Source organism: Teleopsis dalmanni, chromosome 2 (genome assembly GCF_002237135.1).
Source record: "Teleopsis dalmanni isolate 2A chromosome 2, ASM223713v2, whole genome shotgun sequence".
NCBI lineage: Eukaryota > Metazoa > Arthropoda > Insecta > Diptera > Diopsidae > Teleopsis > Teleopsis dalmanni.
The window spans coordinates 114676704-114690675 of NC_051847.1; the positions used below are offsets into that span (position 1 = coordinate 114676704).

The 13972-nt window shown below is 31.1% G+C and overlaps 1 protein-coding gene across 1 annotated transcript; it reads left to right on the forward strand.

Annotated features, from left to right (window-relative positions):
* The first annotated feature begins 5472 nt into the window (after positions 1 to 5472).
* On the forward strand, positions 5473 to 13928 carry LOC119679788. Its single transcript, XM_038092327.1, has 13 exons — positions 5473 to 5657; positions 5721 to 5986; positions 6136 to 6518; positions 6581 to 7779; positions 9527 to 10286; positions 10352 to 10579; positions 10675 to 11168; positions 11590 to 12151; positions 12214 to 12357; positions 12435 to 12578; positions 12637 to 12776; positions 12891 to 13052; positions 13724 to 13928. The coding sequence occupies exons 1-13, from the start codon at positions 5644 to 5646 to the stop codon at positions 13860 to 13862; spliced, it is 4635 nt and encodes a 1544-aa protein (XP_037948255.1). The 5' UTR covers positions 5473 to 5643; the 3' UTR covers positions 13863 to 13928.
* Positions 13929 to 13972: the final 44 nt, after the last annotated feature.

Sequence of the window (13972 nt, forward strand, 5' to 3'; positions counted from 1 at the left end):
TCTTGCTAGAAAAATATTTGAAACTATAATATTTTACTCAGGGCGTTCTGTGGGTAAGCAACCAAACCGCAACTGACCACATAATAAGTAAAGAAGAAAATTGCAAGATATTACACATTGACATAATAAATAAGATCTAAGATAAACTTAAGTTCTTAAAAAGGGTTGTAGTAGTCAATTTAAAAAGGGGCTTATAATATTTAGCCTCACCTAGATTTGTTAAGCAACGAATTATTTTATAATTTACTAAGAAAATTTTATACTTTAAATAAAAGTAAAACCATGCTCATTATTTTTTATGTTATGTGTATATCTTAATGTGTCCATTTTTAATGTTCCATTTCTTTTACTAATCTATTTGTCAATATATATAGTCAGTATAATGGCGAGGAAATCATATAATTAAATAAAACTGTGACATATAAGTTAGCCAATGCTAAATATTTACCCTGTTATGTTATATGGATTCAACTGTGTATTTTATATACATATACGAAAAATAGTGCATAGTTTGTGTAGTTAATGTTTTTTTGTTAGTTCAGTTGGCGTTCTTTTGCTCTTCTAAGGTTGTTTCGTGAGGACATTTAGGTGATTTAGCAGTTTTCTCATGTATTCGTTACTGTGGTTTCGAACTTTGTTCATCAATATTGGTATATTAATATCTCAAGAATTGCTTCACTATTCATGTATTACGGTGCATTCCGTTTATATGAATTAATAAGAAGCTTAAGCTTTAAGTCCATTATTGAATACTTAATAATAATTAATGATGGAAGCTGTCAGCTGAAGCCGACAATAATCAAATAATGAGTTACTCTTTTAGAGTTGAAAAATTGTGTCATATTCTTGAGTCTTTTAACTTATTGATTACTCCTTTAACATTAGAGTTTGTTTTTTTAACTTGTTTTTTTCTACTATATTGAAGAAACTCTTTAGTGGAATTATTAGAATCCAATTTGTGAGTTTATTGTGTAAATTTCGTTTTAATCGTTACTATTATTGGGGAATGATCTTATGAGAGACCCAAGACAAACTTTATTGTAATATAATTTTCGAACAACCTTCTTGATATAAAAAGCCAGTATATCTGACATTATTATTTATGTCCAAAGGCCAATAAATTGGTTCTGTTAAATGTTTTATTTCAGTAATGAGTAAAGTGCACTATGCATGGACTTCGTTTAAACAAGCGGTTATTGGCTTATTGGGTAACGGAAGAGATCCATATTATAATGAAATTCTTTTATCTTTGATTGAAAATTACGAAGTTCTTGGAACAACTATATCTTTAAAAATGCATTTCTTGCACTCTTATGTGGAGATTTTCTCTTCAAATCTTTGTGCAGAAAGTAATGAAGAAATAATAAAATTCTATAAGGATATCTCTGCAATGAAGAAATGATGTCAAGAATATTGGGGTGCAAGTATGGTATGTTGCGAGATTATTGTTGGACAATTATAAAAGAAACATATAAGAAGTTTGCTGAAACCACACGAATACCTCATTATTCCATTATTCAGTTCCATATTCGACGTTAGACTTTTATATAAAATGTAAAATTATAACATTTAATAATATTAATAGTATTATTTTATTTTTTGATGAAATTTTGGGTGTTTGATTGGAAAATTGACTATAGCTTTTGAATTTTTGAACATCAATCAAGAAAAATTTCTTTTTTAATATTCCTGTGGTAGTTCTGTCCCATTGAAAATTGAAAAACTTGAAAAAGGCGTAAAAAAAGATTATTCATCTGTACATTTTTAGGTAGCCTAAAATATTCGTACATCACATATTAGTTTATCTTTAATTTGATATACAATACTATATGAGGTAATTTCACTAAAATAAGTTATGGGGGCATATGCAGGGTGATGTTTTGACAAAAAATAACGGTCTTTCGTAAATATCTCGAAAACGATACACAAGAAAAAAATCGTTGTCATTTTCGAATTCTACGGAATATGTGAATAGGTCTCGTCTTTGGAAATTTTTGGCTGTAAACTAATGATATTAGACTTTAAAAAGAAATATTCATTATTTAATTTATTTAAATAATCGTTAGATAATTTTATTTATTTAAATAATCATTAGATAATTTAAATTTGATTTATATAAGATCAATACATAGTGGTGTATTCAAGGGGTTAAAGGGGATAGATGACCTTGTTCTTATTTCTGCACTAATATTAACTAAAACTTTTGAAAATGTGTTGTAGGTAATATTGATCTCAGCAACCAAGTGTGGTAAAAAGTTGTTACAGTGATTGTTAGGCAAATAAATGACGCTATCTGATATTTACTATACTTATTTAAATATTTTAAACCGTATACGTATCGTATATTAAGTTACTTATGTTATGTTAATTTATGTTATGTTACGATATGTTATGTTGGTGTTGTTTCAGCGGCACAATGTTGGCAACTGACTGCTTGATATTTGCTGAGATGTTATTGTAAATTTTGTTTTTAATACGCAGAGTTGCATTTGGTATTGCACTTCATGCCTTACCAATATTTCCATCACTCGGTGAATCCTGCGAGGGATTTACAAATTCCAGAGCGGCTAGCTTAGTGGCAGGGCGTCATATAATACCATGCCTTGTCCGTACATCAGCGTTTTGTATTTGTCCATCGTTATCGTTACTGACGTCAAGGATACGGTCCATCTGACATTGACTTCTTGGTGCAATGGAGTCGCATATGATCACCAACTGATCGCAATGTAGCGGTTTTACTTCCGTGTGCTGTTTCGGAGGCATCGATAATTGTGGCAAGTATTCATTTATCCAAGGTTTTAAGATTTTGTGCAATTCTGTGCAATAACAGACCCGGATTAGCGGGTCTGTTAAAGATCTATTCTATGCCATTTTCAGCAGATTCTTGTTGTATATCGTCAAAAGGTAATAACATCCCCTATTTCTTAAGTTTTGATTGTGTTCCTATGAATTTTGTGTCATTTTCGCTTCTGATGCGAACAGGTACTCCACGGCGGTTGACGAAATTCTTTAGGCAAAATAGAAAGGCATCTGTTGATAAATCAGTAGCACTTTGAGGTATATAGCATGTGAATAGCGGAGTCCAACTCTTCACGGCGGCGTCAAATTGTTACAAAAAATGGACCACAACAGTCTGTACCAGTATATATAAATGGACGGACATATGGCATAAGGCGATCAGGGGATAACTGATCAATGACCCATCAATGACACTGCTGATTTAGATTTATCACGTATGCATACCGGGCAATTTCTCTTAACTGTATTTAGCAAAGAATGAAAATTTGGTCTCCAATAACGTTGACGCATTACGTTTATGGTTAACTTACTGTTTTGATGATGATTTATTCTGCGGTAGTGATCCATGATTAGCAATGCAACGTTATGATTATGTGGTAAGATTATTGGATGACGTGCGGAATCGGGCAAGACATTAGCAATTCGTTCTTGTTTTGTAGAGCATTAATTTCTACTTTGTAAAATTTATATTGAACTTAACGGCATATGTAATTTTGAGCAGCTGTAAGTTCTTTTGGTATTAATTCTCCTTTACATTGCTGATTCAGTTTTAAATTGTTAACGAATCGTAGATCCAAGCTATTACACCAACTAATGTAAATGTTGAATACCTGTCATATCAACAATTGAATTATTATTAGCTATTAACAAAAATTTTTTCGTACACTCTTACCTATATTGTGGTATAAGTTAAAAGCATTTGGTTCGGCTCTTTGGGTCACTCGCTTTCGTTTGCGAACATAAAGGCAGGACCCTTAATCCATTTGGAACATTTGCCATGATTTGATTTTTGTGACTTCGGAGGCCATATTGACTTCTGATGGTACACAACGCTGTTGTTCTTGTAGTGTACTCAATAGCTCAATAGCTCTGCTGTGCGATTGGTGACAATGTATTTATAATCACGTTTTGCTGAAAGTATCCAAAATAAAACAGTTTTTCAATCGCTCAAAAAGGTGGTTCACCTTTCGATCAAGACATTTCTCCATTGCAATTTTAAAGCGACTACTCAACACTGCGGCTTGTAATTTCTTAGGTGCACTTCTGGACTTGTCTGTTAAGACGGCATTAATATTGTTACCTTGTTTCATATGTAACTATACTACTGCGGCAAATACAGTATGCAGTATCACTGGCGTTCATAAAAACGTGAAATTGTTCAATATAATGTGGAAAAACATCGCGGTACAGCAAAATGGCTGACGTTCTGAAATCCTGACCACCATTTACTCCACTCTGTTGCAAGTTGATGGGGTAAAATAACTTCCCACTCAACACAGAGAAATTAAATAAAGTGGATTTTTATTCAAAACATTACCAAAATATATCCTAAATATTCCCGGCAAAATTTTTAAGGGCATCACATTAGCTTCCGAGTGGAAGTGCTGACAACTGTCAGTACCCGCTTTCTGAACCTAACCATAACCTAAACATATCCTACGTACTTCAAAAAATCTCATTATAAATGTGATTTTATCTGAGAAGTTATTTGATATATGTTTCCAAAAATTAGAGACGATTTGATTTTATACTGAAAGTTATATTCAATTTATTTCTGCAATATTATAAAGTTGAAAAAATAATTTATAGAAAATATATTTCAAAATATCGAAAAATATCAAAAATACGCAGGGTTAAGCGGAAGAGTCATTCTTACGTTTTAAAATGTAAACATACACGATATGAACATCATTCTATAGATAATCGTAAGTGATATAGTGAATTAAAAGTCTATTGACTCAAACTGAAATAGTAAATTCTCTAACGAAATCTCTTATTTCATAAGACAACCTGGGTCAACGCCTCACAGAATGATTTTCAAAATTGAATTACGAATTATCTAACTTTGAAAATCAATCCGCAATAAACTTATAGGTATATTTGATTTAATTTTGGTCTTTAATATATACATTAAGGTTTATAAAAAAAGTATTATATGATATGTAGCCTGGTGCTTTCCATTGACCGTAACTTAATATTAAACAGTTTTGTTTTAAATCATTCTTCTACAAGAAAATAATGGTCATAGTGGTCATATCGCCGAGGATTCCCTGTTGATTTCTTGTCAGTTCTGACTGTTAGATGAGAAGTTCTATTTAAAAACCATATAAAAGCATAGTCTTTGGATACTGTTATTATTTGCACCGCCAACATTTGAATAGATAACAAGCCCATTGATAGAAAAATTTGCATTTTTTGATGATTTTAAACGTACAGATTTAATTAACTATATATATAATTTTTAGGCTAAGATCGGCTTCTCTGTTATTTGTGAGAACTTCTTAAGTTTTCGTCCTAAATTTTAATATGTATAATTAATCCATTTAATCTTTATTTGTTTTGAATAAATTTGAATAAATATGTTTCTGATATATATATTATTCAATATAGTATGTATATATTTACCAAAGGAACCAGAAGTTTTCAAATATTTTCTGAAGATAAACAAAATTGTTGTATTGATTGTCATAGCAATAGCAAAATTATATAAAGAAGGTAGAGAATAAAAGTGAACAATTGTTTATAGTAAATAAGCACAGTAACTTTAAAAAAAGTGAATTTTAAAAATCATTAAAAAACTTTAAAGTATTTAATTTATTTGCTAACAACAATAAAGGATAAAATATGACGCAAGTGGGGTAAGTGGAAAAAAAGTTCTTTAGTGACAACATAAAATAACAAACCAATTTATATACACTTAGCTGGATCTCTTTAACTAAGCCGTCATCTCTTGTCAATATTGCAACCGATGCAATTGCTATGCAATGTGAAAATGTAGTTATGTGTATTGATATCGTAACACGAGTGAAAAGCTATTATAAAGCTGATAGTCCCGAGACAGGAGCCAGCATAGCAATAGTAACTGGGCATAATCGCCTTCCTTTGTTCGGATTTGCTGAAGGTGTATTGCAGCCAAGAATTTTTATTGTCAAATATCCAGAACTAACACCTATAATTGTTTTAAGTGGTAAGTTTATTCAAACTAATATTTTTCAAACTGAATAAAACTAATACTCTCTAAAGGGAATACTTTAAAGAGAAAGCACAGTGGAGCACTGTATTTTGTCTAATAGTTACAGTTTGTTCGGTATTAAAATTGAATTTTGTTTTTAATAGCTTTTGGGGTAACCAAGTTTGTGGATTTAAAATTTTCGGAACATGGTCATATTATAGGTTTGACCGGCAGTCCACATTATACTTTCCATATATGGAATTATCGTTTAAACTCTTACTACTGCGGTCAAGACACAAACCTACAGTGTGCTGAATATTCCACTATATGCTCCAATAATAATTTGCCAGTAATAGTGAATTTTAGTTCCATGACACGAGAATTATTCGTGTGGGAGTTGTGTATGACTACAGAGCGATACTTTTTGCATTGTCGATCGAGTACAACATTAAGTCGGAATTATGAAAAAAGCTGCGGACATAATCACATGACATTTGCAGATGATGGCAGCATATATATAATTGATGATTTTGGCTATTTGTTTTATGTAAGAAAAAACTTTATTTTACTGTGTATATAATATATTTGTAAAAAATATTTTTATTAAAGTTTGACGTGGGACAGTTTTACTTACAAGAACAGTTCGCAATACCAAAAAGCGATATATCGGCTTGCCGCCATTCATTGTATTATTGTAAAAATGGACTTCTAGTTACCACTGCAAAAGCTATGCACTACATTAAATTGATTGATGATAAATGGGTTGTAGAATGGACTATTGATAATATGCCAGCAGATATTGTTAAGGTAATCTATAACCATAGCAATGAGATTTTTGCTTCAAATAGTATCGGTAATGTGTATCGGGTGGAAATAGTAAATAATAAAAGAATAATCAAACCTTTCTCGTTTCAAAATGTTAAAGTTATCAGTTACGCTGTTGGCCTTAAAGGAATCAGAGAAGAGCTTATTGTGCTGCTCTCAAACGCTGGTGAAATAATCGCTATGGACATGGCACACGTAGAGACATTTTCCGTAATGAATTATCCAAATAGTAAAATTATTGCGGGTCATAACCTGTCTCCATATATAATAGTCGGATTAGAAAGTGGTGCTTTATATTTTATAAGCTATGAGAAAGTACGTGCCCCCGTACAAATTGGCGTATTTAATGCTTTAATGTGCGATATCCAATCCATTCTTTATTTTGAAACTTGCGCATTTGTATTAGACTCAACCCAGGAACATCATATCATAAGAGTGGATATGAAGAAAGCTGTTTTTAGCTCTTCAGGAATTATACCAAAAATACCAGTTAATGAAGCAACTATTTTGGTGGAATTTTTAATTGATTTTAATCGTGCTTTAGTTTGTTTAAGTGATGATTTTGATGCAAGTATACGGTTTACTAAAGAGTTGCGAATGTACAATTGGATTAGCAAACAAGAAGAAATTATTTTGACCGCATATGACCTGCCACATAACTATCGTAGTATCTTTTGTTCAACTGTGAGTGATAAAAAGAGAGTTGAGCTTTTCGGAATAAGAGAATTTGGGGCAGTAATAGATGTTTTCAAATTAAATGATACTAAACAACTGATCTTTAGCGAAACTATCGCTACAACTCATTTAACCAATATTATAGGCATTAGCGGAACGCGTAACTTAATCACATGGGGAGTTGATGCCATGATATTTCATTTCAAAGCACATAAAAGACACAATGATCCCTTAATGATAGCAAAAACAGTTGTCTTGACGTATGTGCCGTATTATATCAAAAGTGCCACCGAATGCTTTACTGGCAAGTAAGTATGTGTTTAGTTTATATACTAGGACATATCCTATATGCTATACGTAAATCTGCTTATTTAATAAATGGTTGGTAGAAAATATGAAAATTGGACCGTTAGAAATATAAAGTAGGAAACGAACTAAAGTTGGGTCTAACTGTCAAAAAGACAGCTGATAGTAGGAGTACCCGTATTTGAAATTTTTTTCGTATACTGTATGTATACGCAATTATGATGTAGACTTAACCCTATTAACTTATTGTAAAGTTACACTATTACATTATTTTGATGAATTGATCTTGAGATATTGAGGGTTTTTGATTCAAAATTTGCTATTACTTTGACAGCTAGTACCTTCTTAAATCCCATCTCTCATATGATATTTGTAATTTTTTTTGACAGGGGGTCAACTCAGAAAGTTACAGGCAGTATCGGCACTAGGCGTCAGCGACGTCGACGACCACGCGACTGTCGATTGTCGACTGTCGATTTAAAGCATTTAATGGATATTTTGCACAATATGGATTCATATATGACATTAATCATATAAAAAGTATGCCAAACGAAGACCTTCTCAAGCATTGTAATGCTTTAGGTTTAATTCGGCCTTTTGAGCTATATGTATTACTGCTGCTCTTAAAATCAAACTCACTAGACTCAATCAACGATCAGGCAGACAAAGTAACTTGTTCGGTATATTAAAGAAAATAATTTAAACGAAGTATATCCAAATATTTATATAGTGACCAGAATTATGATCACAGTTCCAGTCATATAACATATACTGAAAGAAATTTCTCAAAGTTAAAATGGATTAGGAATTTATTGAGGAGTACGATGAGCCAATCAATTAAAGCGAAAATAGCAGATGGTGCAAATTATGATATATTATAATTTTAAAAAAATTGAGTATTTACCTAAGAGTAGGAAATTTGATTATTTTAATTTATGTTTATTTTAATGTGATTCGCAATAAAACGCATTAGTGAATGTATTTACTTTTATAACTCTGTAATAAAAGTAGCATATTTAATACCACCCCACCCTTCACTTTACTGATGCATATGTTGCTGAGCCACCTAAGTGACATAAGGGTTCTTCGACACTTTTGAAAGTTGTCTGAGTAATTTCATCACATTGTCCATGAATTTATTTCTCGCCATCTAAGTCATAGGTTAAACTCCAGAAGTATCTTTCGAGATTTTATGAATTTATTTCATGATATTTTTTTTTTAAATTAGTTTTATTAAGGTATTGAAACAATAAATAAATAATTTAATGATAATATGATAAGATTTTTCTACCAGTTTCTAGCTTTCATTGTCGTTGAAGTGTCTAGGCTTACTTAGCCATTTATAGGTTTATAGGTGTATAGGTTACGATTGCCATTTCAAATTTTTTTTAAAAATCCTTTTTCATTATGAATGCATTATGAATGGTGTTAAAAAATGTGTTGAGTGATTATCCCAGATTTTATTTTAAGTACACATACCTATTTTTTTCTTCTTGAGTGGTGAGTTGGAATTCATCAAAGCTAAGATATTAATTTTGATTTATTCTCGAAATGTACGACTACATCATTATTAAGTTGGGCCAGCTGTTGTGACTCCTTTCGGTTTTTATTTTTATAAGCTAAGACTATGATATTATATTTAAAATATTTTATATCTAGTAGGATCTATTGTGCTGCATTGTTGTCTTGAATAATGAATTCAATGAAGATCTTAATATCTTTTTTTATATTCGTTTAATTAATTTTCAGATATATTATAGTTTTGTATTCAAACGGCAACCTTAAAATATACTACTTTGCATTAAAAAGTGAGCCATTTCTTGAAAATAACTTAATGGGTGGTGAAAGTATAGAGATTGTGCCTAAATATGTTACCTCAACTCATTTCGGTGAATCAGATATTAAAGCAATTAAACCATTGACGGATGAACAAAAGTATTTAATTACAAAAGTCCAACGAAAATTAATCGAAATAAAAAAAGATGTGGCTAAATTAATAGAATATGATATTTCAGTTACAGGAAAAACTCAGGGTGTTTACAGAAAGTTTTGTTTGAATCGAAAGTGGTTGGCTACAGTAGAGGAACAATGGCGTATGTTATGTGCATATCACCGAAAAGTGCTTCAAGACGCTGTCAATGATAAAACGCGCATACGAGACTGGATTCTTAAGTTAGTTACTAGTACCACGTCTCAAATCGGCTATAAGCTAAGAGCGATATTTTCGAACACTTATTTAGAATGCTATAGCATACATAGTCTAGATGATTACTTCCACAAACTTTTCGATTTATTTTATTTATATGACGCAGACATAATGGAGCAGGATGATGAAAATGAAGAAGAGAATAAACCCGAAGGTGAGACAAATGAAGGAATGCCTAGGTCGCGTAACTTTTTTGTTGTTAAGGGAAACATTTTCGAACACTGCGATTCACCAGATTTTCGTATGGAAGATAAGGATTTAGTTACACAATATCAAATGCATAATCATTATGCCAAGTTTAAGGTAAGTTTTACCTTCGATAACGCTTATGAAGTAATATGGTATTTACGGTGGAGTGTTGTATGTAGGCATTGATAAGCAATCAATTGCGGAAAGATTTTAATAAGAAGTTTTATGAACTTGAAAAATTCAAAAAAGAAACTATTGAAGAAGTCAAAGGAATAAATTTAATTCTGGAAAAAATTCATAGCAATATGAATTGTATGCACGAATTGCTTGGCATGGACAAGTTTGTACCAGAACCATTATCCGTACCTGAGTGGCAAGACGATGAAGTTTTGGATCGAGTAATGACAGTAAGCGCAGCAAATAAAAAACATTAATCGAAATATAATATTTTTTATATTATTATATGTAATATAATATATTTAATCACAAATAAATTATTAAGGTGGATGATTCCGAAGTAAAGGCAATAAATCGACGAAAAAAGAAAGCTGAAATTGTTGAGTTCAAGAGTGGTCGTATGTTGTTGTGGGCCGATGAATTTTGGACACGTGCTCTAATGACAATGATGGACGGAGTATTGGAAAAACTTTGGGAAGAAGAAATAAAAAAAGACATCCCAATTCCAGAGTTTATGCTAAAAAAGGATCCGCATGAATTTTCCCTCGAAGAACAGAGACAAGTTCGTGACTATGAGGAAAGACTAGTGGTGTTAGAGTCAGATAGGCGCAAGTATTTAAGAATATTACACGCTGATAAAGCCAAAACAATTAAAATAAAAGATTCCATAATATTAAGATTTAATGAAAAACTAAACCGATTAGCTATTGTAAAGTTGCAGTATGATTTTCATTTAAAGGTTGGCCGACTACGAGATTTGAATTTGAAAATATATAACCAGGAACGTAAACATATACGAACAACTATATCAGCATTAACGTAAGTCCTACTTTTACTTGTTAACATACGAGTATAATGACACATCATAAGAAGTTTCTTATACTAACTTATGTTATTCATATAGTGTTAGTTGTAGTACACACAACTATTTATATTTAAGTAAGAAATAAATATTGCAATAATAATTAAAATAAATCAATAGAAAAGATATGATTGATCTGAATAAATAAATAATAAACAAGAAATTATGTTACAGGAGAAAAGTTTTTATATAACGAAGAAACGGTTTTATATATTAGTTTACAGATATTTGGAGAAAACTAAAAATACATATTTACAAAATATAAAAGAATTTTGTTTTTATATAATATATTTTTATTTCGAATTTTTTTATACTTTATACCATATATGAAATGATAATAAAATATAAAACTTGTTCCACTTTTTCATTTTTGTATAGGGATCAAATAGAAACCTTGGATGATTACATACAGAATTATGCCAATTTGAAAAATTTTTGGGGAAAGTCCGTTTCAGATCTTCAAACACAAATGGATAATTTGCACATTCGAGACAAAACTTTAGAAAGATCATTTAGAAATAATTTTGTTGGTTCCTTACATCCTGCAATATCACACGATATATTAAAACTGTACAGGAAGCGACCTAAAGTGCAAACTAAACCTTTTAACACAACGCTAGCCTGCTTAGAAACTGCATCTCGAATACCTTCCAAGAAAGGAAGTAATTTTCCATTGCCTCGAGACATACTTGATTACCTTGCCAATTTAGAAGCTTTGGATTCGTCAGACCATTGCCCCCATCAAGTTGATAACAGATCTTGGGACCAGTTTGTGAAATTACGGCGTTTAAAAATCGAAATGGAATTACGACTTAAAGGTGTGGGATTTCGGTTATCCGATGCTCAGAATGCTCTAAATACTTTCACTAGAGATTACTCAAATCTGTTAATAAAAAAACAAGATTATGAAGAGGAATTGGTGTATCAAATTGAAGCATATGTTAGATATTATTATTATTTAATTATATTTCTCTCTGATAATTATTTAGTTTCTTTTCAAAGACCGAAGTTACACGCAATAAGGCGGTGGTAGTTGTTTTAAATCAGGGTCAAGTTGAAGTGAATCTTAACAATGCTCTAGTGGACACAATCAATTTTGTTTTACTGAATAGACAGGACTTACATGATGTGAATGATTTGATTAGGGTAAATTTTAGCATATACCATACTTGTATATAAAAAGCATTTATATACATGTTGGATATACATATTGGATTTTTTAGAATGCAGGTGAGATGAAAATAAAGTCTATGGAGAGGGTAGCAATATTTCGTCGAAAAGTTAAACATGAAGAATGGGAGCATAGAATGCTTAAATTAGAGATGCTCAGATTAAAGCATAAATTATATTTAGTAAAACGTGCTAAGGTATAATATAACATATATGTTACGTTCTTTATGGGCGTTGATAACATTAAACTTTTAGGTCACAAAGGAAGGATTAGCCTTAATACGGAACTGGGAGAAAGCTAAAAAGGCTGGTCAGAAAATGAGAAAAACACCTGGACTTATAAATCGTATTATGCAGTTAAAGGACAAAGCGATTAGTAGGCGGTATGATGAAGTGTAAGTGTTGTAAAATATTCTTTCTGTGCAGCTTCGGTTTATTTCTTGTTGTCAATTTAATCAATTAATTTTTTTTTTAATTTTGAAAAACTTATTTTGGTTAAATATTCGCAGACTAACAAAGGTTAAACGTGTCGAACAACAAATTCTTCATAAAGAGATTGAGTGCAAACATTTGGATCGTAAAATTAGTGCGGTTCAAGTGGATATAACTTACGCAAATGTGGAACGGGATTTAGATTTTGAGAAACGTCGTGAACGTTTTCGTAAAGATAGGTACGTATGTTTCATTTATTTATATTGATAATAGAAAATTGTGCAATTGGTTAAAGCAATTGGTATACTTAGTACTCTGGAATATTAACAGATCAACAATGCTTTGCTTGTGTGAAACAAAGCATTGCAGCCATATTAGGACATGCTATGTGGATGTATTCCACATATTTGTCAAATTAAGTTTTGTCTTATTTTGTATCAAGGCAAATAAAAGACAAAGCGCAATATCATATTTTTGGTTAAGAATTTGTCCTACACACAAAGTAACGCTTCCTGTTTACACTAATTCAAGTTCATTGAAGCTAACTTACCGTTTATGCTGATTCAGCTGTGATCACTGTATTCAAGCTGCACACAGTATTCTTAGTTTTCTTTATGAACAATGTTCCTTCTATAGGAACCAACTTAGATACGACTAACACCACCACACTTATCTTAAGAATGCAAATCTCAGCATAATTGGCTTTTGCTTGATTCTTTAAATTTAGTTCGAGTCAAGCCAACTAACATCTTGGTCGTGGTTTAAGTTCATAACAGACACTTGTGCAAAGTAGCCTGTTACAAATCTATAAAATAATTTTTTAAGGCTTATACGAATACATGAAAAACGAATATATTTTTTGATCTTAAATATTTCTTAATTAATGAATTCTCTCTTAAACTTTGGACAGATTGGAACAAATAATGAAGCATAAAAAATTAATAGACACTGTGCGTAATAATCATGCAAAAATTTTAGAATTGACAACATTGTTGGAACTTCAACGTTTGCGTACGTATCCTACATTGGGTCCAGCTCCGGAATGTTAGTTAATTAAAAGAAATACATTACATTCATATGAAGTATATACATTTTTTATTCTTACATATATTTTCTTATAGTATGCTTATGTTAAATAATTGCGTTTTGAATCAATAAA

Coding starts and splice junctions, on each gene's coding strand:
- LOC119679788 (XM_038092327.1), top strand. Junction 5,987..6,135: donor ACCTATAATTGTTTTAAGTG/GTAAGTTTATTC, acceptor TGTTTTTAATAG/CTTTTGGGGTAACCAAGTTT. Junction 12,579..12,636: donor ATTTAGTAAAACGTGCTAAG/GTATAATATAAC, acceptor TTAAACTTTTAG/GTCACAAAGGAAGGATTAGC.